This window comes from Erpetoichthys calabaricus, chromosome 3 (assembly GCF_900747795.2).
Source record: "Erpetoichthys calabaricus chromosome 3, fErpCal1.3, whole genome shotgun sequence".
Classification (NCBI taxonomy): Eukaryota; Metazoa; Chordata; class Cladistia; order Polypteriformes; family Polypteridae; genus Erpetoichthys; species Erpetoichthys calabaricus.
Window position 1 is genome coordinate 195148892 of NC_041396.2, and position 23174 is coordinate 195172065.

The 23174-nt window shown below is 34.9% G+C and overlaps 1 protein-coding gene across 2 annotated transcripts in view; it reads left to right on the plus strand.

The window, feature by feature from the left end:
• Window positions 1–23174, plus strand: part of grik2 (glutamate receptor, ionotropic, kainate 2) — a 781987-nt gene that overhangs the window by 270930 nt on the left and 487883 nt on the right. For both annotated transcript variants that reach the window (XM_028797642.2, XM_051924105.1), the window contains 2 exons: window positions 10489–10542; window positions 19900–20073. In XM_028797642.2, coding sequence (XP_028653475.1) covers window positions 10489–10542; window positions 19900–20073 — 228 coding nt within the window. The remainder of the gene's footprint in view (window positions 1–10488; window positions 10543–19899; window positions 20074–23174) is intronic.

Below are 23174 nucleotides of genomic sequence, written 5' to 3' on the forward strand. Positions count from 1 at the left end.
TATGTGTAGCATTCATAAATTCAGTCTGAATTCAGCATTTTCTTATGACTTTAACAATATTTGGCTACTGTTCAAGTTTTCATACTTTTGTATATTCTGACTTAAGGCTAACAAATGATGGATAAGGATTTAAATAAACTTCTGTTTTAATGAAATCTTCAAGATAAAAAAGTTATCAATTAGTAAGAAGTAGGCCATGTAATTAAGTTTGATAATTGCAAGCCAGAAGGCAGTCAGCCAATGGTCAGTGCTGGCTCAGTGCCACCTCTAAGTAAGTTATCTAACCTGTTTGTATGCTGATTGCAGAATGATGTTACTAATTCTACTTTGGCTTTTTGATTTGTTTGCTGTTTTACATATAATGTCAAAAATTCCATTATATACCTGTTCACATTCCTTGTGAGACACCAAATGCTGCCACTGTCTCCTCTTCTTTGATGATGATGTACATTATGTACACAGTTGAGGCTTAATCCATCATTAGGCTTAAAATCTAAAGTTGGCCTTTTCTTTTAGATTACATGTACTGTTTGTGATCCTGAACATGTGTTTTTCCCTTTCTATCATATCTGACATTTTATTGACTTCTTTGTTTCTTACTACTAAAGTAAAGCACTTACTTTATTGTTTAATTCATATCATACATATCATTGTGGTGATTTTTGATCTCTTTATTGCAAATGATAATGCTTTGGCTGTTGTACATCTCTACCTGGTCCATTAAAAACTGTCAAATTATATTTTCTGCTTAAAACCTGTTTACAAGCTAAAGCACACTTTATCACAATAGCTTCTTTTATTCCCCTATCTAGAGTGATCCTTCATTTCAGTGCAAATTGCAGAGATTACTCATTGCTTTCACAATTGGATGTGCCCAGGGATTGTGAATATTCAGCTCAGTCCAAGTGAAATCTTCCATTAACTAAACTAATAAATGTAGATGTTGGAAACTTTTATATTACATGGAATTCAATGATATAAACTGTTGTAATATTCATGAATCTATCATTGTGTAACTTATACCTGCTAGAAATTTAAGCAGAAGCAATATCTACTAAATCATTAACATTATTTATACCTCAGAATAGTCCATTTCTTTGGGTTCATAAACACAGTCCAATTGAGGAAGTATTAGAGCTAAACATTTGTTGAACGTACTGTTTTCTATTCAATGGAAGAAATCGTGCAGTTTCCACATCATCTTTGGGTGTCAGTTTGTATGCAGTGCATATGGACTTTGCAGGTTTTACCAGGTTTCTATCAAGGACTCTGCTTTCTGCCTTCATCTTAAAGCTGTCCAGTCACTTGCACCCACACAGGCACACTTCAGATTGAGTGTCTATGAGGCTGCCCTATGATTAAATGCTGTTATTGCAACTTTTAACCAAATGAAAATAGAAGACAGATATTTTATTAGAGGGCTGCAGTGAGTAGCACTGCTGCCTCAAGGATCCAGTGTCCAAATGTTGTTCATGTGAAGTCTGTATGTTCTCTTTGTGTTTCTGTTAGCTTTTTTCCAAAAACTCTGGTTTTCCTCCCACACTCCCTTAAAGACATGGTGGGTAGTTAATTAGTAATTCTAAACTGCCTCCCCTGTGGGTGTACAGTGTGTGATAGACTGTTCCTGTCTGGGTTTTTTTTTTTTTTTTTGCTCTTTGTGATTGGAGTGGTGTCTATTTTTTAACATTTGATTAAGTTGCTGTTGCTTTATTGATCATTTCACAGACCGTCCTGCACTGTCAAGACTTTAGGGTGGTGTAAAGATTACCTTCTTTTGCTTGCTTCAGCTAACAGACAGTAGCTTTAGACCCATGGGCATTGATCTTTTCCTACTCTTGAACATGTCAGAATTTTAGAAGATCAGCATTATTACGTACCTGCTTCATGCTTTGAACTTAACTGTTTGTATATACTGCATATGTATGGTCGTTTACCATTCTGCTTTCTGCTCCAGTGCAATAAAGTCAGAATCATTTTAATTTTAATACAAAAAAATGACATTTTTGTTTTATAATTTGTGCATCCATTTTCGTATTCTGTTATAATCTCCAGTAGAACATTTAGAAAAATATCTTTGGATAACCAACACATTATAAATAGGACCAGTGCTCCTTTTGTAGAATTTCATTCCAAAAACTGGAAACAATACCAAATTTATTTCAGATATCCTAATTAGGTGGTAGTAAATGTAAGATGTGTAGCTAATACTCTCAAAAACATCTTCCATAAGACATTTTTAAAAAGAGCTCATTCTGAAATCTTCAGATTGTGTCACACTTCCCTATATTAAATCCAGCACTAGACATCCTCTAATAAAACTCACAGCAGATAAACTTTAGGATGGCCATGTATCTTTATGGGTAGCCCATACCCCACACAAGTTTGAACTGGCAGTTCATTGTGTTCAGATGGGAGGAAAAACTGTCAGAATTTATAGGAGAAAGCACAACAAGAGGATATTAAGCAAAACCAGGGTGGGAAAGCAGACACTTTTTGGACAGATCGGGAAACTGATCTGTTTAGTTAGGCTCAGTGAAGCAAAAGGAGTGAATGCTTCACTGTTTTATGTATGTGTTATCCCTCTGTTAGGCCTCCTTTACAGTTTGTCAATAAAGCCTTTATTTTTGTATACAGTGGGCTGTCCACATTTGTTCTGCTTCTCAAGTAGCACCAAGGGATGAGCTCGTACAATGAAAGTTTTACTATTACAAATTATTTATAACATTAAAGGGTTCCTAGCATTGGAAAGTCATCTAGATAGATTATGAAAGGTAACGATTCTGGGACTGTGTTTGCACTCTCTGTAATAAAATGGCATATATCTGGAGCATAGTTATTCTTTAAAGCTTTTAAATAGAAGACTACTTCTTTGGTGAAGGATGTAATCAAGTGTGATCCAGGATGGTGGGGGCTGCATGCTGAATAATCTTAACAAATGCATTCCAAGGAGAACAGAGAGGGCAGCTTTGTTTGTTAGGGCAGGATAAACCTCCATTACGAACAGACTGCTGTAATAGAATTTCTTTGGTTTTAAATGCAAAATGCTGCTTGAACCTGCCTAATTACAAGCTAAAAAGACCCTAGAGCTAAAAAAATATATGTGTAAATGTTAAAAGCCGAATATCTGGGTGAAAACTGTCTAATGGTTACTACAAGTATTTGTTAATTAATGTACTGAGAATTTTTTTTACTATTGATAGGACTAAATGTATTTTATGAAAGCAGTGCATATATTACATTCTTTTAAAAAATCTCTTATCATCAGGAACTCTTTCAGAAGGGAGAGGACATTTATTACCTTGAGCTTGCCTGTAGCAGTGCTCAATTTCACTGTTTACAGGTATAGTGTAGCATATGAATTAAATTCAAATGGGAGAATTGTCCTTAGATAATACAAGTATCTATCGGATTTTAAAAATATCAAGATGTGATTTTTAATGTGTCTAATATGTCTCATTATATTGTTAAATGCAGTGTGGTCCCATTCATACTGTCAAGTGAAGTGAATTAGTGTTGACAATTAGGTAGCTTTTTCTTTTTTATGAACAGCTGGTTCCTTATGACCCAAAAATTGGAGTTATCAGGTTAAGTAAACAGATGAAGGATTGACTAGAATTGGGAGAGACAATATTTTAGGGAAGTACACTTGTTGCTGCTTCACTGCTCCTAGGTTTGATTTCTGGCCTGGAGGCTATTGCTGGTGAGGTTGCACCCAGTTCTGCATAGGTTATCTTACAGTTCCTCCGATTTTCCTCCCACATGCCTAAGACATGTATGTTATGACAACTGGTGATCGGTGATTGATCCTATATGGGCGAGTGCGTAAATTTGTGAGGATGTGATAGTGTGACTTATGAACAGATTGGACAGTATCCAGGGCAGTCTCCCACTTTACACACAATGCTGATAAAATAGGCTTCAGGTGGAATCAGCTTGGGATGGCTGGGATGGAAGGATATTGCCACCATGTTCTTGCATTTGCATATTCTTACTAACATTATTTACCTCTTCTGGACACTTATTTCTATTTCAGATCTGCTACTCATAACTGTACTTTACATTATTACTAGCAATATTTTTCTTGTTTTCCTTTCCTGAATTGCAGTGGGAACTGTAGGTGCAACAGTGGTTAGTACTGTGGCTTAACAATTTCTGGGTACTTTTTAATGGCACAATCACTGTCGGTTTGAAACTTGCATGTCAAATTTTGTAAATTTTTCCTTGGTATCTTAGGTTTAGTGCGTGTTAGATTTATTGAAGATTTTAAATAGGCAAAGTGTAGGTTTAAGTGTTCCTTAGTATGAATTGGTATCTCAGGGTTTAATCCGTGCCTAGTACCAAATCATCAACACACACCTATTATTTGAAAAATGCTCAGTACATGGATGGATGGATGGGCAACTGCAGTGTACTCAAAGTGTAATGTTACAGTGTAAACAATAAAAAATTGAATAAAATAAGCACACATTTACCATTTTTTTCCATCCTTAATAGTGTGTTAACTCAAAAAATGTAATTACCGCAGCTACATAGTAACTACATTATCACAATGAGTAGCTGCACTGTAAATATACTATAAATACAAAAGACTTAACAAAACCTTGAAAATGTTTGAAATTTAGAAGCTTTGTTTCAAAGTATGACTCAGTTGTTTGTGGCACACTTATGAACTCATTATAGTTGTTCTGCACTAAAATTCTCCATAATTTAGTTATTTCCCACATTTTTTAAAGATAATTGAAAAGAAGAGACAATTGCTCATCCAAGTAAATTTCCTTGTTTCTCTCCTTTCCTCAGTGATGTTAATCACTTCATCAATTTACTGCAATTATTTAGGTAATAGTCCCTTAGATTCACACTACTTATTGTCAATCTTTTTATCACATTGTATATGAAATTAACGCTGTCAAATGTAATATGCTACCATTTAAGTAAAATGTTTAATGTATTCATTATCTTTTTACAAACTTTACACATATTACATTTTTTCTTGGCTACCATTTCCACTAGCATATAATGATTTTCTGTTTTTTTTTAACCTATATTATACTGATGAATCCTACAAACCCTGCAAATAACAACTTAATTTGTTAGTGCTAATTTAATTATATTCAAGTTGTTGTATTATGCTTTTTTGGCTCATATTCATTGCATTGTCATTATAACAGTTTACTGATTTGTTCTTTTTTTTCATGATTGTTTTTACCATTATTCAGTTATATATTGGTGATGTCATCAAGCAGTGCTATTGTGATATTTGGTTGCTATGATGACACACATTGTTTTGTGTCTGTGGACGTCACATAATTTAAGCAGTCATCTTATTTAAGGGCAAGCTACATGCTTTGTAATTGTCTGCACTTTGTTTCTAAGGAAAGGCCTTAAAGATTAGTTTGAGAAAACTAGCTTCTACGGCAATTTGTTTTGAGACTTTTTAACATTTTTCGTTTTGACAACAAAATTGTTCTTCACCTTAATTTGGTTGCTGATTTTCAGGGCTACATTCACACTGCAGCTAAAAGTGACTCAATTTCTGATTGTTTTGCTTAACTGTTCAAGAGAAATTTTCAAACTATCTAAACCTGATATGACCGTGTGTAGATATCTATACTGAATACGTCCTGAAAACGCAAATGTAATAAAATCAAATTTGTCAGACAGATGTGCCCTAAGAAACTACTATGATCATCAACAGCATTGTTTTTAGTGCAAGACATATGCAAATCTATCAACTCACAAAGGTAAGGAAGAGAAATAGAAAATGAAAGATTGTAACTGCTCCTTTGAGCACATTTATCACTGCCATATATATACATACAAATCTGTGTACATGAGAAAGGGGCAAAACAGGTGGGGGGTAAGACATAAAGGGGTGTGATGCAGAAGAGTGTCAAGCGGGGACTTTATTACTTATGTCAACATTTGTCCACAAGAATCTCTCCAAACAATTTGCACTTAACATGTACCATTTCCTTCAGAAAATGCCCAGCAATTGGGCTGTATAGGCTAGCAACTGTTGCACTAAATGTTTTTAAGACTACAACTTCACTTTCCTTCAGTTGGTATGCTGAATCTGTACTATATTCTATCTTTTCAAAGCAAAGATATGAACAAGGTCCCCAAAAAACTGACATAAAATTAGTTAGGGAATGTAAATATCTAGACAATTTGATTCTAACATTGGGTCACATTCATGTCACATACTGCATGACTGTATCGGATTTAGTTGACCCCACCTGTGCCCTAACATTCCTTCCTGTTTTACGTTTTTGATTATCTGTCTTATATTAAACAAAATTAACCTTTGATGTATGTTTTGTTAAAAGGTCAAACTAGTCATGATAGTTGTGATGTGTACACTCAGATTCCCTGTTCTTTAAATGTTCAAATGTGAATTAATGTGCTTTTAGTTATTGCTTAAAAAATAATATAAACAAAACGCCTAGTTTTTTGTTTTTCCAGAAGCACGCTTTTCTTACAGATGCTAAAATGTCTGAAGTGGCTATGGTTAGGACTGTGGCAGGATTAGTCCACAAATACATGACGAATCAGCATATATACCGGTAACACTGAGGTAAAATAATCAGAATTACAGGAAAAAACATTTTTATTTCCATAAAATCTAAAAAAAAAACACCTTTATTTTCTTTCCTAGAAATATGCTTTTTCATATGCTATAGGTTTCATTTTCATGGGTGGCTAAGGCTGTGGATTAGGCTTGGGTTAATCTACAACACAGGTGTCAAACTCCGGTCCTGGAGGGCCGCAGTGGCTGCAGGTTTTCATTCTGTCCTTCTTCATTTGTGACATGTTTTTGCTGCTAATTAACTTCTTTTGCCTTAGCTTTAATTAACTTGACTCAGACTCCTTACTTGTCTCTTTTTCCTTAATTAGCAGCTAAACAATAATGAGACACAAAACAAGCCGCCACATGACCAGCTCACCTGTGCCCAGCACATAATATCTGAAAATAACAAAAGGTGACAGTCTCAGTAAGGTTGATCTCTCAGGTCACCAAAACATTTTGACGATGTTCTTAGAAAAAACAGAAAATCAACAGTTTTAGAAATGTCTGCCGTGGCAGAATGAGAGCAGCAACAAGCTGTGGAATTAAATAACGAGTTTAATTAACAGCAAGAATCAGCTTTTCATTAAGAGACTGGTTGGAGTGAAAATTGGTTCGAGTTTGAAATCCCAATTTAGCTGGTCATCTGTCGGCTTGTTTCACATCTCATTTCTGTTTGGCTCTCATTTAATGAAGAAAGGAATAAATTCAGAGGACTGAATCCATAAAAACAGGGCTATTAAAATGAAGGGAAAATGAGTTAATTAGCAATGAAAACTGGTCAATAATTAGGAAAAGGGTTAGAATGAAAACATGCAGCCACTGCGGCTCTCCAGGCCTGGAGTTCGACACCCCTGATCTACAAAGTTATAATATTTTATTATTTACTGCATTCTAATGAAAACTGCAGTGTCTCTCTATTTATTTCTTTAAACACTTACTCACTTTCATCAGTTATTAAGTTTCTTATAATGACTCTCCTAAAGTACTTAGTAAGCTCAGTAATTACCTCCTGGGCAATTCATTGGAGACTGATAAGAACTGATAACACTCATTCAATCATTAATAACACGCAGATCACCTGTCCAGAAACAAACGTGCAAGTTTAACTTGTTAAAAAGTTCAGCTTAAAGATCAAATTTGCCTCTAAAGAAGTTTCATACAAATCCAGTAATTTTCTTTTTTAAGTAATAGCAGCATCATATTCTGTGTTCTTATGAAATTCTTGATGCATATTCTCTTAATTCTATTAAAATTACATTGCATTTCTGAAAAAAATGATAAGACAAACTTATGTTAGAGACCAGTGATTAGTGTTTGCTGCCTCACAGTTCCAGAGTCCTTGGATCAAACCCAAAATTTGTTGGCATGTAATTTGTTCTTTTCTTCCTCCATCTCTGTGGGTTTTCTCCTGGTGTCCAATCTGCATCCCAAAGAGGTACAGCCAGACTAAACGGGTCTTCTGTGACTGTTATGATTGTGTAAACTGTTACTAGCTAATTTTCTTTAATTTCTCAATGGTGTTGGTTAAATATGTATCTATTTTTGATGTTGAAGCATTGATAAGGTATGGGTGATAGCCTAGTGCAGGCATCCTCAAGTTTTGTCTTGGCCAGTGGCAGTGGCTGCTGGTTTAGAAGTAAAGTTTTGCTGCTGAAGCAATATTTTTATGCTTTATCTTAGTTAACTTGCTTTTTAAAATTCCTAATCCACTAATTGCCTCTATTAGTCTTAAACAGCAGCATTCACTATTTTATGTACTTCCTCAATTCTTAACCAGCTACTAACAGTGAGATGCAAATGATAAAGAAACCAGCAACTCACCATCTAATTTGGTCCCCTTCATACCAAGGTATGCTCATCTTGAAATATCTGTTTAATTAAAATATTTGGAAAGAAATGGAAGAGAAAAACAGTAAAGGACTGAAAATGACTAATCCGGTCTGATCCACAAATCATTTGGATGATATTCTTGGGAAAGAAAAATCTGCAAAATAATAGCAACCTGACATATCAGAATGAAAGCACTTATAACTCATAAAATTTAATAATTTTCTTTATCGAGAAGGACTGACTTCTAATTAAGCAATTTGGTTGGAACAAAAACCTGAAACCACAGTGTTTGTCCAGGACTAAACTTGAGTTCCCTGACCTAGTGGAATTAAACTCTGTAGGCCTCCGTTACTTGAAACCAAGTGTAACATTATAGACTGTTTTGAAGTGTGAATGGATATAACTAATCAAATATGAAGAGAAACTCGAACTGCATACATAAATGATGAATTAGGAAGTTTCACATGCAGGTTACAATTTCCTGAGAATATCTTTATCAGATCTGATCATGTTTTGAGCATTAGGAAATGTTATTCTGCAGCCCTTTTTTGTATTTTTGATTACTTAGTTTAGAAATTGATACAAAAACCCCTTCTTTAATACATCTGAGCTAGACTCAAAATTGACTTTAATAGGCTTCAAGTGAATAGATTTTTGCGAACCATGTCACATTGAACATATAAACCTGAATGAAAAAGGTTTCAAGATTGCATTTGTAGAACTCCTGTTGCAGTTTCCACTCCATTTGTACAACACAAGATTCAAATGTAAAAAGGCCTTTTCATAAACTCTGTTCAGTTAATGTGATGTTCTTGGTATATTAAAGTAGAAGCTGTCTCCCAGTTTATTTATGGACCTTGCTGAAATAGGCTAAGTCATGAATAATGCTATTTTCATTTAAGCATTTATTTTCGTAATCATGTTGTAGGTTATTTTAACACCAGAAGCATGGAGAAATATATATGTCGAGAGGTATGGTGCCACAGTGGTTGTAAATCATGGCCTTGAACTGTTTGTTTGGGGTTTGCATATTTTCTGATATTCATGTGGCTTTTTCTCTAATTTCTCCTGGGTTCTACCACATACAGGTTAGGCTGAATAATATCTCTAAATTTACCATGGGTGAGGGAAATGGGGTACCTGCTTGAGTGCCTGTCCAAGATTTGGCTCTGTCCTGGGCTTTAGCTTTCCATGACCGTGATCATGATTGAGCAGGTTCAGTAAATGAATGAAAATATATATATGTTTATTGATACTCTGTAGGTGTATCTATGCATGTTGTTTTTTTTTATTTCTAGGACCATTTTTTCTGGTGGTTTTGTATTTTATTGAATGGTCTCTTATTATTTAGGTAGTTTAGCTATAATTATCAATATGTATAGTCCTCTAAATGCTGAAATGGGAAGTGCACAATATAAAAAAATACTTAAATTGAATGAACGGAGGGTGGTATAGGTAGTGGCCCTGCGTTATAAATGCATAAATGTATGCTCAAAGCATTTTTGAAAGCTGATAGATGGGTGAATGGTTTGATGATGGGGGGATTAAAATAATGCAATAAGTGAAATGGCTTTTACATGCTTCTCCCACTCTGAGTTCTTAAGGTCTGAATTGCTTTTGCAGTAGTTTGGGATAATTGTATTATTTTAATTATAGTTACACATTATACTGTTACTCATGTTAGTTCTGAAAGCATTGCCTTTCCTTTTAATGTAGTCTGTATATGGTAGAATATCTGAAATCTGTAAGAACACCAGACTATTTGACTTAAATGGCCTTTTGTAAGCTCACTTTCATCACATGGTACCCACAATTCAGGGGAAAATGTATCAGAATACCATATGGTTTTTTCTACACACTGCTTTTTTAATCTCACTGGAGTTAACGGATTCTAATAATGAAGTGCTTAATCTTTTTAAACTGCAAGAATGTAATTTGTTCAGGTTAATTTGAGACTAATCTTAATGAAATAGCTTTGTTCATGTTATTTTGTGTTTTACAGTGCTACGTGCTGGGCAGTGGTGGGGGGGGGGGGGGGGGGGGGGGTTAGAAAAATCTGTGGCTTATCAATCTTTTTTTTTTTTTTTTAGGCACTAGCCATGGGGATGATGACAGAATATTATCATTACATTTTTACAACATTGGTATGTAATCCTTTTTAAAAATGTATTAAATAAATGTGATGAGCAGTTTTTGTATGTTTATATAAGATTAACTGAACATTGTGTTAAATAATATTCTAACATGTTACGTTTTATTTTTAGTTTAACAAGATGCTCAGTACATAGAGGCAGACTCTTAAAATGCATGGGCTGATATGTACTACACCAATCTTTTTTATTTTTTATTAATAATTGGTTATCTGAATTAAATGTTGCATTGTAATACTTACTGCAAGTTGTCATCAATCTAAAACCAATATATTTTATTCAAAACATTTCCTCCTTTTAAGAAGTCATTAAAATCCCTACCTTCACAGCCTGTTAGTATTAATAACCTGTTTTTTTTTAACCTGTACTCATTTTAATATATTTAAATGATAAATGAAATAGTTTACTTAATCGTAGAAGTGTCCTATAACCATAAGCTACACATTATATATCAGCAGTATACTAGAAACTAAAAAAAAACATTAAAAAAAAACATTAAAAGTACTGTATAAGGCTGGAACTATAGACTGTCCATTGTTATTTAGGGAGGAAGCAGAAAAATACATTTAAAAGAGTTCCTAGGGTACTCTGCCTAGTGTCACTCATAGTGTTTGTTCTTGTTGTAGGAGCTAGAATCAGACAAGCTGAAATATATTGTTCATTCAATTCTTATGTCCCCATGATTCTTAGCTATAAGGAATTATAACCCCAATACTGTTCTGAGTCTTACTAAACTGATACTGGGTACAGTTACACTCTCAGGGCAATATTACATTGTTTTTTGGGTCACATAAGAATTGGCAGGATTGTCAAGCTCTGATTCCTGACTACCATCCAGTCCTCCATTTCCCTAAATATGATTAAGCATGTCTAAAAATGTCATGCTATGCTGTAATGAAATGCATAATATTAAATATTTGCAATTAGGAAGAAAATCTTTACCTCATTTTAATACATTTTAATAAACAGTATCCAAATAAAGCAATAGTGAGGCTTGGGGTTACAACAGAATAGACTAAAGCCACCTCAGCCCTGAATTAAATACACTGGGAACAGAAAAAGAAAGAAAGAAAGAAAGAAAGAAAGAAAGAAAGAAAGAAAGAAAGAAAGAAAGAAAGAAAGAAAGAAAGAAAGAAAGAAAGAAAGAAAGAAAGAAAGAAAGAATTTAAAGTAATCTGTGAAGCTATGTCACTAGGACCACCTTGCATCCTGTGAGTTTTACACATGTAATTTTATACTTTCATTTTTAAGCCTATGATGAAACTGAAAATATCCTTTCTTTCCTTTTAGAATATAGTATATAGAAAGCTACCATTGAAGCCAAACAAAGCATCAGCAACAGCAGATAACACTTTAACAGAATTTTGTTTCCATATCTGTACATAAGGTTTTCTGAATATTCACACAGAAAAGTATTACTGGCTTTCAAACACTTGATTAAAATGTTAAGGTTTAGGTTAAAATGATGGAGAGCGTCTTGATATCCCAGGCACTTCAAGGATGTTTAAGATAACTATGCTGAGTGTAAAAGTCATTAACATGGAAAACAGCAGGCAGCTTCTAAATGTAATCTGCATTCTGAATGCACAAAAAAGAAAGAAACGCATCAGTGAATTATAGAATATACCTCAGCACCTAATGTAGTTCAAATATATTAAAAAGAAAGAAAATGGATTGGGCTAAGCAATTCATTATGTCAATGCAATCTTGATTCAATCAGTGCTAGGGAAGCCAGGTAATATAATGAAGACAACTACAAAAAGTCTAAACAAGTGGTATTGCTTATAGCTATAGAGTACACATTCATAGAAAATGGAAATGAATAATTAGACAATATAGTAAAATTACAGGTGGGAGAGCAGCACAGTGATTAGTGCTACTGATCACAACTCAGAAACCTCAAAAGGTAACCTCATAAGTGTAGTTTGCATGTTCTTCCATTGTTCATGTGGCTTTTCTTTGGGTACTTGAGTTTACTGTTATATTCCAAATATGTGTATCTTAGGTTGAATGCCAGCTTGAAACTGACTTTATAACAATTAATGTGCATGTGTTTTGAGTGCACTCTGTAATAAAATGAGATTCTATACCAGTTGCTTCCCCTAGTTTAACCAAGATTCACTTCAGTGCTGAACAGCTATGTAATGGAATAAGAAAGTTAAGAAAACAGATAGAAAAAAATATCCCTGTTATTTTCCCTGTATTATGCAGGTGGCACAGACATTATCAAAAACTAATAGACGAATGAGACAAAGAAAACAGCACATTGTGATGAAAGTCTTTGTTTGCATTAGCAATGCAGGAGCAGGTAGTAATCTTTTTCACAGATTCAATCAGGCAACTTCCCAAACATTCAATGGCTTATTGGTACTGTAATAGTGGCATTTGCTAGTGGTTGGCATCCTAGAATGTGGTGATTATTCTTTTTACTCTATTTAATGTTTTATTTTCAAAACTCTCTTACAACTGGCTAATAAACACTTCCTCCTGTATCTTGCTGGAAAATCCATACAGTCCTAAAGAGTTCACCCTGGTTTTTCACTTGCCTTAATCTCAAATATTGACATATTTCAGTTTTATATATATACTAGCCGACGCCCGCCGTAGCATATGGCGGTGTAAGAATAGGAACGGAAAACAGTGAGAAAGGAATTCAGAAATCAAGAAGAAATAAATACTTCTTGAAAGATGCAGTGTACATGTAGAATTTCTGGCCAAGCAGAATTACATGTGAAAGTGATAAATAAATCAGGCTTTCCGAATTTACGTACTATGGCCATGGCATCCTGATAGTTTTGTTGCATGTATCTTGGACTTCCTGGAAATGTGGACGGTAATATGATCATTTTGCCTACATGTACGTTGTTATTTTCAGCATTTGCTTGCAGTGCGTCTGATAGTCCTTTGTATTGTTCCACGTGCAGATCTTGTTGATGTAATCTGAGATAGTTGAGATGTGCGCCCTCTGTTTTAACATACGCATCTACGACGTACTGTTGGAATAGTTTACCGCTGGAGTACAAAATACTAAATGTATTCCTCATTGCTAATCTGTATGCGTAAAATTGGCATTGAGTAAGCCTTATTCGCTTTCCAGTTCTTTTATCAGGAATGTGTTGTAAATCTTTGTGCCAGCCAATGTCTCCGTAAGGGAATAAAAGTGGGAAAACCATAGGATCGCAATTCATATTGAGTGTGGAAATCTGTTTACAGGAGTTGCCAATGGGATAGATGCAAATGTCCCTTTCGGCAGGCGTTTCGCAATCTTCTCCGACGAAAATCGCTGCAACATCGGTGTGACATGTCGGGGTATTGTATTGTCGTAAATCCTGCCCAGGGTTTTCCTTAAAAGCCATTCGTACAGATGCTGTTGGATTGGACTGAGCGATTTCATGCATGTGTTTGTATGATTTAGCGAAGGGGTTGATGGTTCTGAGCATGGAATCTAGCTGGAGAAGTACATTTTCGCTGCATGCAGAGTTTGCTTTATTTTGTAAACGTACTTCAGTAGCTTGTGCTGTGTCAAAAACATACAACTGTCCATATCCTGGAGAGGTAGAAGTGTTAGCGTATAGTGGAGAGATTTGGTGATAAATTTGCCCATGTATTTTAAAACAGTATGGTCCATGGCCAGGAGGTTGAGTTATCTGTGCACCCATGGAAGCAAATGCTAGAGAAGAGTTGTATTCTCAAATGTGTTCACAATAATTTTTAGCTTCTGATGTTTGCTATGTAAGAAGCTGTTGTAAAGACACAGGTGGCTCCCGCAAAGGTGGTAAAGCTACTTTACTGTTGTGGCAGCACCTTGAGTACTTGTTGGATGTATTACGCTCAGCAGGCCAGTATAGTGCATGACATGGAAGAGGACGAATAGGAATCGAGAAATGCCGTGTCAGCTGCGTGTGGGCGGGACCGGTTTTGAAGTGGAAGCAGGACGAACCAGAAGAGAAATATATATAAGAGATGTACTATATATAAATGCAAAAGAAACAAGCAGATATGCATAAGTTTGAAACATAGGTCAAAAAAGAAATACATATGTAAACAATCCAATTTAAGAATCAATCAGAGTGATGTACTTATTACTGATTGTAGGTTATTCGTCATGACATGCTACACTTTCTAATTTGATGTGAAAAAGAACACATGCATCAGAAAATAATGAATTTTTAAATAATGTGCATAATGTTAACTTTCCTTGAGTCATACCCCTGTAATCCAATAATTTAACTTGTCTTCCTTTCTTATTTATGTTCCTTCATACACCATATGAAGGTGTGTCTGTTTGCATGTAGAGTATATGTAAATATCTGTGTGCAGATATACATTATACCCACACACATTTTATTTTGCATGATTTGAAAAGATCCTTTATAACTACACGATTCTGCAACAGTTTATAATTTATTATTTGAGTGGAATGTTCTGTTATATTATCAGCATCTCCCAAGCCACCAAGTTACATTTCTGTACCATTATTTCATTCTTACAATTAATACTTGTAGACAAACTAATAAATATGTGTCTGTCATTATACACAGTATAAATCCCTAGATTTATTAGAATTTGGTTAAAAATTAGCACATAAAAGGTGCAGCTTTCATGTAAATATAACTCTGATTCTTAAGAGCAACAGTAATATATTCAAATATATATATATGCCAGCAGAGGTATTGTTCTTCTTAAATCTTTCTTTCTCTCTTAGTGTTATCTACTTCACATTTTCTATAGTCAAATCTACTTTTTTGTAGGTAATGGTTTTGCTTCATCTTTACTAATCAGATTTTGTTTTCCATACACTTTAAAGAGAAGAAACTGATTGCAAATGTTAAACCTTCAGCTCTGGCTAGGAATTCTACAATAATAAACTATTATTGGCTACCACTTACTGCAATTTTATATAAATTTAAGACCATTAAATGTTATTGAAACTGTAGTAGGAACAGTTATATTCTGTACTTCACCTCAGAAAACGTGACCTTATTTGTGTAAAGGTTGCCTTTTTACAGATTAATTCTTATTCTTTAACTCACTATTCTTTTAACTATTCATATTCCCCAAGTACCTAAATGCACACTATTATGCATCTAATGCTACTTTAAATACAGAATACAGGTACAGCTAGTATGTCAGGGTAAACAATACACCTATGCAGAAAAATATATTTACAGAAATATCACCTCCTCTCATCTTCCCATCTTCTTTCCTGGTGTGGGTTGTAGGACAGCAATATCAATGACAAAGAAGTGTTATTTGTCAGATTATTTTGTTGTAGTCCAAACTTCAGTCTACAAGACTCAATGCATTGTATCATGGAAAATATAATTCAATGATCCAGTAACATTGTCATATAGATAATAAATTTCAGCTTTGGAAAAAATAACATGTTTGCACACAATTAGTATCACAACATGATTAAAGGTGTTTCCTTACTTTTTGTTTAATATGAATATGGCTCGTTTGGCAGGCTGTTTCACTTACACATTAATTTAATAAAAATTTTGTCTGGAAAAAAGTAAATATTTCACATAGCAAGTAACATTACAACTATTCTCACCCTAAAAGCAGCTGGTGTACATTTGAACAAAAATATTCACTCAATCAACAATGATCCTAATTTAGGTCTATTAACTAGAGTCACAGTATCAATCCCGTATACCCCATCAACTTCAAGTAAATAGCATTAACCTTTTGGGTATCTCAGATGACCAGGAATGACCTTTATTCTTGCAACCAAGTGATGTTATGAACCCATCATTTCTGGCTACCTGAGCATATCAACACCATGCCAACAAAGTCCAAATGGCAACGTCCATAATGTAAACAATATGATGACATTATAAAACTTAAAAAATTATTTTCAGCAATAATCTACCGCACATAACACAAAATGATTATTTCCAATCACTCCCAATCACATATGTCAACAAAAATTTTATTTCCTTGAAGAATAAGTGTGCCAGATTTAAATAAATATCGGCTAGCTGTTTCATGAGGTTAGAAGGATGGCACTGCAGTAGATACGTTTTGCATTAGGTGAATGTACCTAAAAAAAACAAAAAGCTGTATCCATTTTTTCTTAAGTTTCTTTTGGGAGTGTGGTTATCTTACATGATATCCAAGGAATGCCTTCAGTAGCTAAAGTATCTAAATTGTCAAGAATTAGAAAAAAAAATCTGATATGGTCAGCACATGCTTTCACCACATGTACAAATATGACTACAATATATGGTGTAAATTTATCAAAATATCTGCATGGTTCTATATTGAATACCAAATTATATTTTTCACATTTTAATTTAAGTCAAAGCTATTTTTACTTTTATTTTTATGAATATAGAAATATTAAATATGTGGACAATACGTTAATTAATCAGTTTCACCTGTAACTGGGTGAAGATTGTGAAGATTAAGTCATAGTTTCCATCATGAAGCTGGGATGGTCCTGAGCCTTGTACTCCAAACTCATAAATACAAGGTGTCAAGTTTATACCTCAATGCAGAACTTTTAAAACAAAAAAAAATGTTTTGCAGATTTTGATTTAGCTGCTGTGGGAATATTTTAAAAATTAAAACATCAACGCTCAAGCTTTGGATGGAACTCAAATTCAGAAATGTCAAAAGCTGAATTCCACACGGTCGTCATGTCTTGAAACAGTGATTCCTCTTTTTGTTTAAGTGCAATTTGCGGTCGTCTTAATTCTCAACCATTTGATGGACTGTGCTTGAAGTTTGCAACAATTGTGGGACATTTGGCCAAAACTCTGTTAAATCCATTGCTATTCAGAGATACAGTAACTGTTCTTTGCAAATTGTACACAATGCAAGGTTCACATGGGAGTAATCATGTGGCTCCCATCCTATTACAAGAACTGTCCGTGGCAATTGTGGTTAACTTTGTCTTCAATTTCCAATCCTTTGTGACATCCTTGAAATGCTGCACACTTGCCTTTGCTTAGCAACGCTCTGTAGCTTTAATCACAGTTAATGCAAATGATCGTAAATTCCACTCTTCATCAATAAAGTGCATTGTGACACCCAATTAGGTGTCTTTGCTTACAGATGTCCAGTAATACTCATGTAAAAGAGACACATTCTGCTTTCTCCAAAATGCTCATTTTCATTGCCCTCTCATTGTCATATAAAGTCTCTGTTATTGACGTAATAGTTCTCCTACAGGGCATAAGACTATAAGATGAATTACCTGATGTAACTCAAATGACACCTGTCAGTTCGTCGTTTTCTTCTGTGTTAACAGGGAGACAGTTTTAGCTACCCGTTTAGCTACAGCATCTGTTACTTTATCATTTGTTAGATTGGCTAATGGTCCACCTCACATACCAAACTGCAGTTAAGTAGACTGGTGGAGTGTCCCTAATGGCTCAGTAATAACACATGGGTGTTTTGCTTTCCAGTGAATCTTCAAAGACAAAACCCTTTGCTGATAATTAACTTCGGCTTTGCAAAACACGCATATTACTTTTGTTTTCTCTAAAGAGCCATTTTAGGCCAGTAAAATTTTCCATGTAAATGTGTAACTTTATTCTTCTCCCTAATTAGCAGGATTATGTAAGATTTGCCACAGGACTTGGGCAAAAACCAGAAAGTGGAAAATAATTGATACAACAAAATTTTTTAACACGTTGAACAGGCCTCTTTAATTGCAAAAATGAATGTGTTAACTTTTCTAGCTCTTATATACAGATCTCGTTATGTTTCATAACAAACAATACCAATCAATTGCTGTCTAATACATCTACACCCGTGATTATCTGATATAAAAAAAAAATCAATTGTGCATATAAAATATTTTCTAAACATAAATGTAACTCTTAGTGAGCTATTATTACATATAGGAAAACTCAAGCTGAAGCCCACTGGTAGATATTTCCTACATGGAATTACTTAAGTCATAAGTCAGTACTTTCCATAATTCAGTTGAGGCTATCTAAACTTCAACTAAAATTAAAATACAGTATTTGCTTTCCAATAATAGCTCTTTTCAAATTTGCACTGCTAAAGGGAAGCTACTTTCTTTTGTGCTTGATGCTTTAAACATATTAGCAAGCAGAAATTAGCAAGCAGAAATCGTCAAACGCTGTATAACATTTTTTGTTAGCTATTTGCTTTGTTCATTACAATATACACTAAAGCTGAGTGAATTTCTGACACATACTGTACAGGTGGTAAGATGAATATAAATTATTCATTATAGAATTTTTTTGTTTGACATAGTACAGTGAAATTATTTTCAAATCACATGCTCCTTTGTTTTTAAATAGTAAATCTTCATTGTATTTTATTAGAAGAAGGATATAATTCCTGTGTGTAAGTAAATAACAGTATTCGCATATTTTAGAATGCAGTGTATACTTTCCTTGCTAAATTATCAATTTTTATGTTTTGTATTTTTCCGATTAAATTACCAAGCAATATAATTTAACTGCATCCAAATGTAAAGATGTATATGCTTCAGACATGTGGTGTTTGTCCCTAAATGCCTTTATGTGAGGCCTTAATCTGTGTTTAGCAGACACACACACAAGATTATAATCAATTCAAAATTATCAGGCAGTGCGGACATTTGTTCAAATGGAGTTTCCTCTTCCTAAAGTGACAGCAGCATAACAAAAAAAAATCAATAAATTCAGAAGTACATCTGCTCTTAAGCCATACAAACGGATTTTAAATGCAGATGGCAGTTTTGTCCCTGATTTGAAGACACTATTGTGTTATTGCCTTCCCTATCTTTCAACTCATGTGGCATGTCTAATTAATATTTATTGGACATTAACAATGTGAGACCTAATATTGGCGGCGTAACCTAATTATGAGTGCTAACCTTTAACCTCACCCTTTGCTTGCCAACCAGGATTAATTTTTTCCATGCCTCTTACTTTGTAGTATAGTTTTACAGGTGCAGGAGGCATTTGTCAAAAGATTAATAAAGGGAAGACAAATCCAGCTTTTCTATTCCTTTGTAGTCTTAAAATGAACTGCACACATTGCTCTTTTTGTGGCAAGAATATAAGTACATTTCTAGATGTTCAAATATTTGATAGTTCTAATATTATTTTGCATTCTTATATGACACTTTTTATTAGGCCATAAGCAAGCTATTCACCTACATGTTCTCGTGCTGCTAGACCAGTTTAAATAATGCACAAACTGACATTAGGAAATGTAATATTCATGGAAACTCAAAGGATAACATACCACTAGAGTGCTTATCTACCCACTTGCTCTTCTTTGCAACATTTCAGACAGAGTTTCATTCTCTTGGGTGTTTTAAGTACTTAATTAAGAATCAACAGACACAACTTGCTTTTTACACTGGCAAATCTCTTGCAGGACCTCTTTGCCCTGGATGTGGAGCCATACCGCTACAGTGGTGTCAACATGACAGGTTTCCGAATCCTAAACACTGAAAATTCCCAAGTAGCTTCAATAATTGAAAAGTGGTCGATGGAGCGGCTTCAAGCACCCCCCAAACCAGACTCAGGTTTGCTGGATGGATTTATGACGGTAAGAAGAAACTTTGCTGCTTAAAGCTCATTTTTGTTTTTTTGATAAAAATCATGCTTGCAAGTATACCAAGTTGTTAAATGTATGCGTTCATGCTCAAGTACCACAGTAAGAAATGTTTTCTCCACTCAGTTAAATCATCAAAGAAGCTTTTGTGTTTAATGCTAATATATATCAATGTTGTTTGACATGTTGTAATTGTATGTGTTTAAGATGCTGCTTTTTTTCTGTTGCTGGCTGCACTCTGTTGAGAATCAAAGCTGGTGGAAAGTTGCAGTTTCAAGTTCAAATGTATTGTCATATGTATGCATCACAATTAAATTCTTATTTTGATCTCTCCCACCAGCTAGTGACAGTAGTACAGTACCAGAAACAGGCAATGAATATGCACCATAGATTACATACAACATTGGACAACAATATATGCATATCACACACATCATGACTTGATTGTAAAAACTGTACCTGAATCTAACTGTGTGACTGCTAATGGCCCTGAATTGTTTTCCCCAACAAAGGAAAGAGAAAGTGACAGTGCAGGATGGCTGAAGTCTTTAATAATTCTGTATTGAATCACCGTTTGGCTGCATTTGTTTTACATACAAGGATATGTCCTGCCCATAAATGAACAGTGTACCAATAAAGGTACTGTATACTTTAGAGGGTGTACACAAGGTATTAAATATGGTATGACAGAAAGAGTCACTGCAAAGCACAATACTAAAGTGAGGCTTTGCTAAAAATTATTTGTTTCTTTTTGGGTGTTTTTAGAAAAAAACTGAGAGTAATCATATCCATAATGGTATCAGTAATGACCAAAGGTTTCCTGAGTAAAGGTTGCTTTTTTGACCAGGCTTGCATGTCCTCATATAATGCATTATGCTATGGAAGTGTTAGAAGTGGAGATGAATGGTCAGGAATGCAGTTTTGTTAGTTAAAAAATTATTTTAAGTGTTCTCTTGTTTCTCATTCCATCTCTATACTTTTAAACCCCCAATATAATGCAAAATCCATGAAGAATATACAAAAGTAACACTGATGTACAGTACCACATTAATTCATAGGTATGCACATTTTGAAAAAATGGAAGCCTGTGGAGTTCAGATCTGTCAATTTAATGTATAGGAGGTGTTAATTGTTTGCTATGTACTGTAGATCTGTTTGGTATGTGTGTAGCAGTGTCCTGTAAGCTTCTGCATCCTGAAACATGGTTAAAAAAATGAAAAAGGATGAAAAAGCAGAGCCAAGCTGTAATGACCACCAACCCCAGAGACTTTATGACAAATCTCTTTCTGTTCATTATGGTATAGATGCAGTTTATTTTAAATACCTCAACAATGACAACACTTCATCTTAGCAAAGCAGCCATCTGGAACAAGCAAGCAGTTTGATTATTTGAAAAAAGTTACAACTGGCTGCTATTCCATAATGGTAAACTTTGATGCACCGTTTGTAATTCGCTTAACCCATCTATGAGTCAAGAACATAAGCTCTCATATGAATGGAGTGATTGTACTGCCTCCTTTAGTGTTGCCAACAGCTAGTCAACAAACTTTACAAAACAAGAAGATAATTATTCAAAAGTGAACAAAAACAATTCTCAATGAAAAATAACATTAAAAAAGTTTGTAGTATGAATCTGTTTAATTTCTACATGCCTTGTACATACTTTTGACTTGACCTACATAATTCGTTGAGGGTTTTTAGAGGATTATATTTCAGAAAAGAGGAGTTTGTGCACATTAATCCCACTGTCCCCTGGTTTGTTTTTTCTACTTCTCATACTGTACTAAAGTAATACCACTGTCCAACAATCACTAATACCCCTACAGTCATAACAATCCGATATCATAAACTTCTTTCAGATCAGCAGGCTAGACATAATTTTTTGCTATACAATTTATAAAAGTAAATGGAGTGCAAGACTCAACTAAAATTAAAGATCTTTGAATAAAAATGCTTTTCAAAGCGTAAAACATTATGCAGTTCACAGTAAAACGGAAGTGCTTAAGAGTTATTTCATCCATCCATTCATTTTCCAACCCGCTGAATCCGAACACAGGGTCACGGGGGTCTGGTGGAGCCAATCCCAGCCAACACAGGGCACAAGGCAGGAACCAATCCCGGGCAGGGTGCCAACCCACCACAGGACACACACAAACACAGCCACACACCAAGCACACACTAGGGCCAATTTAGAATCGCCAATCCACCTAACCTGCATGTCTTTGGACTGTGGGAGGAAACCGGAGCGCCCGGAGGAAACCCACACAGACACAGGGAGAACATGCAAACTCCACGCAGGGAGGACCCAGGAATCGAACCCAGGTCCCCAGGTCTCCCAACTGCGAGGCAGCAGCGCTACCCACTGCGCCACCGTGCCGCCCTAAGAGTTATTTTCAAAATGCAAGTAGTAACACAAGTTCAAACTAGAAAGTAGTGCAACTTAATAAATTGGATCCAATACCTGGAATATACACTATACAAATATATGGAAGAAGATGATCCTCTGTGGCAATCCCTAACGGGAGCAGCTAAAAGAAGAAGAAGAGTAAAACACACATGTAAAATCAAATGCCACGAACAGTGATAAATTAGCTAAATGCAGTCAAAAGAGCTACTGTAACTAGTTCAGACAGCAGGAGGTGTTTCATTAAAAATCACATAGAGCAAAGGGTTGCTACTTCAGGTGGCTGTGCAGGCCTGAAGCCAGTTAGTAGCATTCTTATTTCTGCAAGTAGAAAAATTTTGTGAGTGATTGGGCATTACTCATGTAAGTGTTCTAATGCAGTGCTGTGTTTGATTCAGTTGCCAAAGTTTTCATTCAGATTCTCTTCAAGGACATCCCAGATCAGTGTTGTTAGAAAGGGGAGCTAAAATGAGACCTTTGATCTACATGTCCATCAGTGGATCTTGGAGAAATATTATGGTGGAACTGAGACAGGGAACAACCACAAGTGGTTAATCACATGTACAAAATACACACATACAGGTATTGTATGTTGGTGTATACTAATTTCTACAAACATATTGTGGAAAAATGTTTGAATAAAGCCAGCAACACATTACACTACTACTACTACAGTTGATGGCTTCAACTG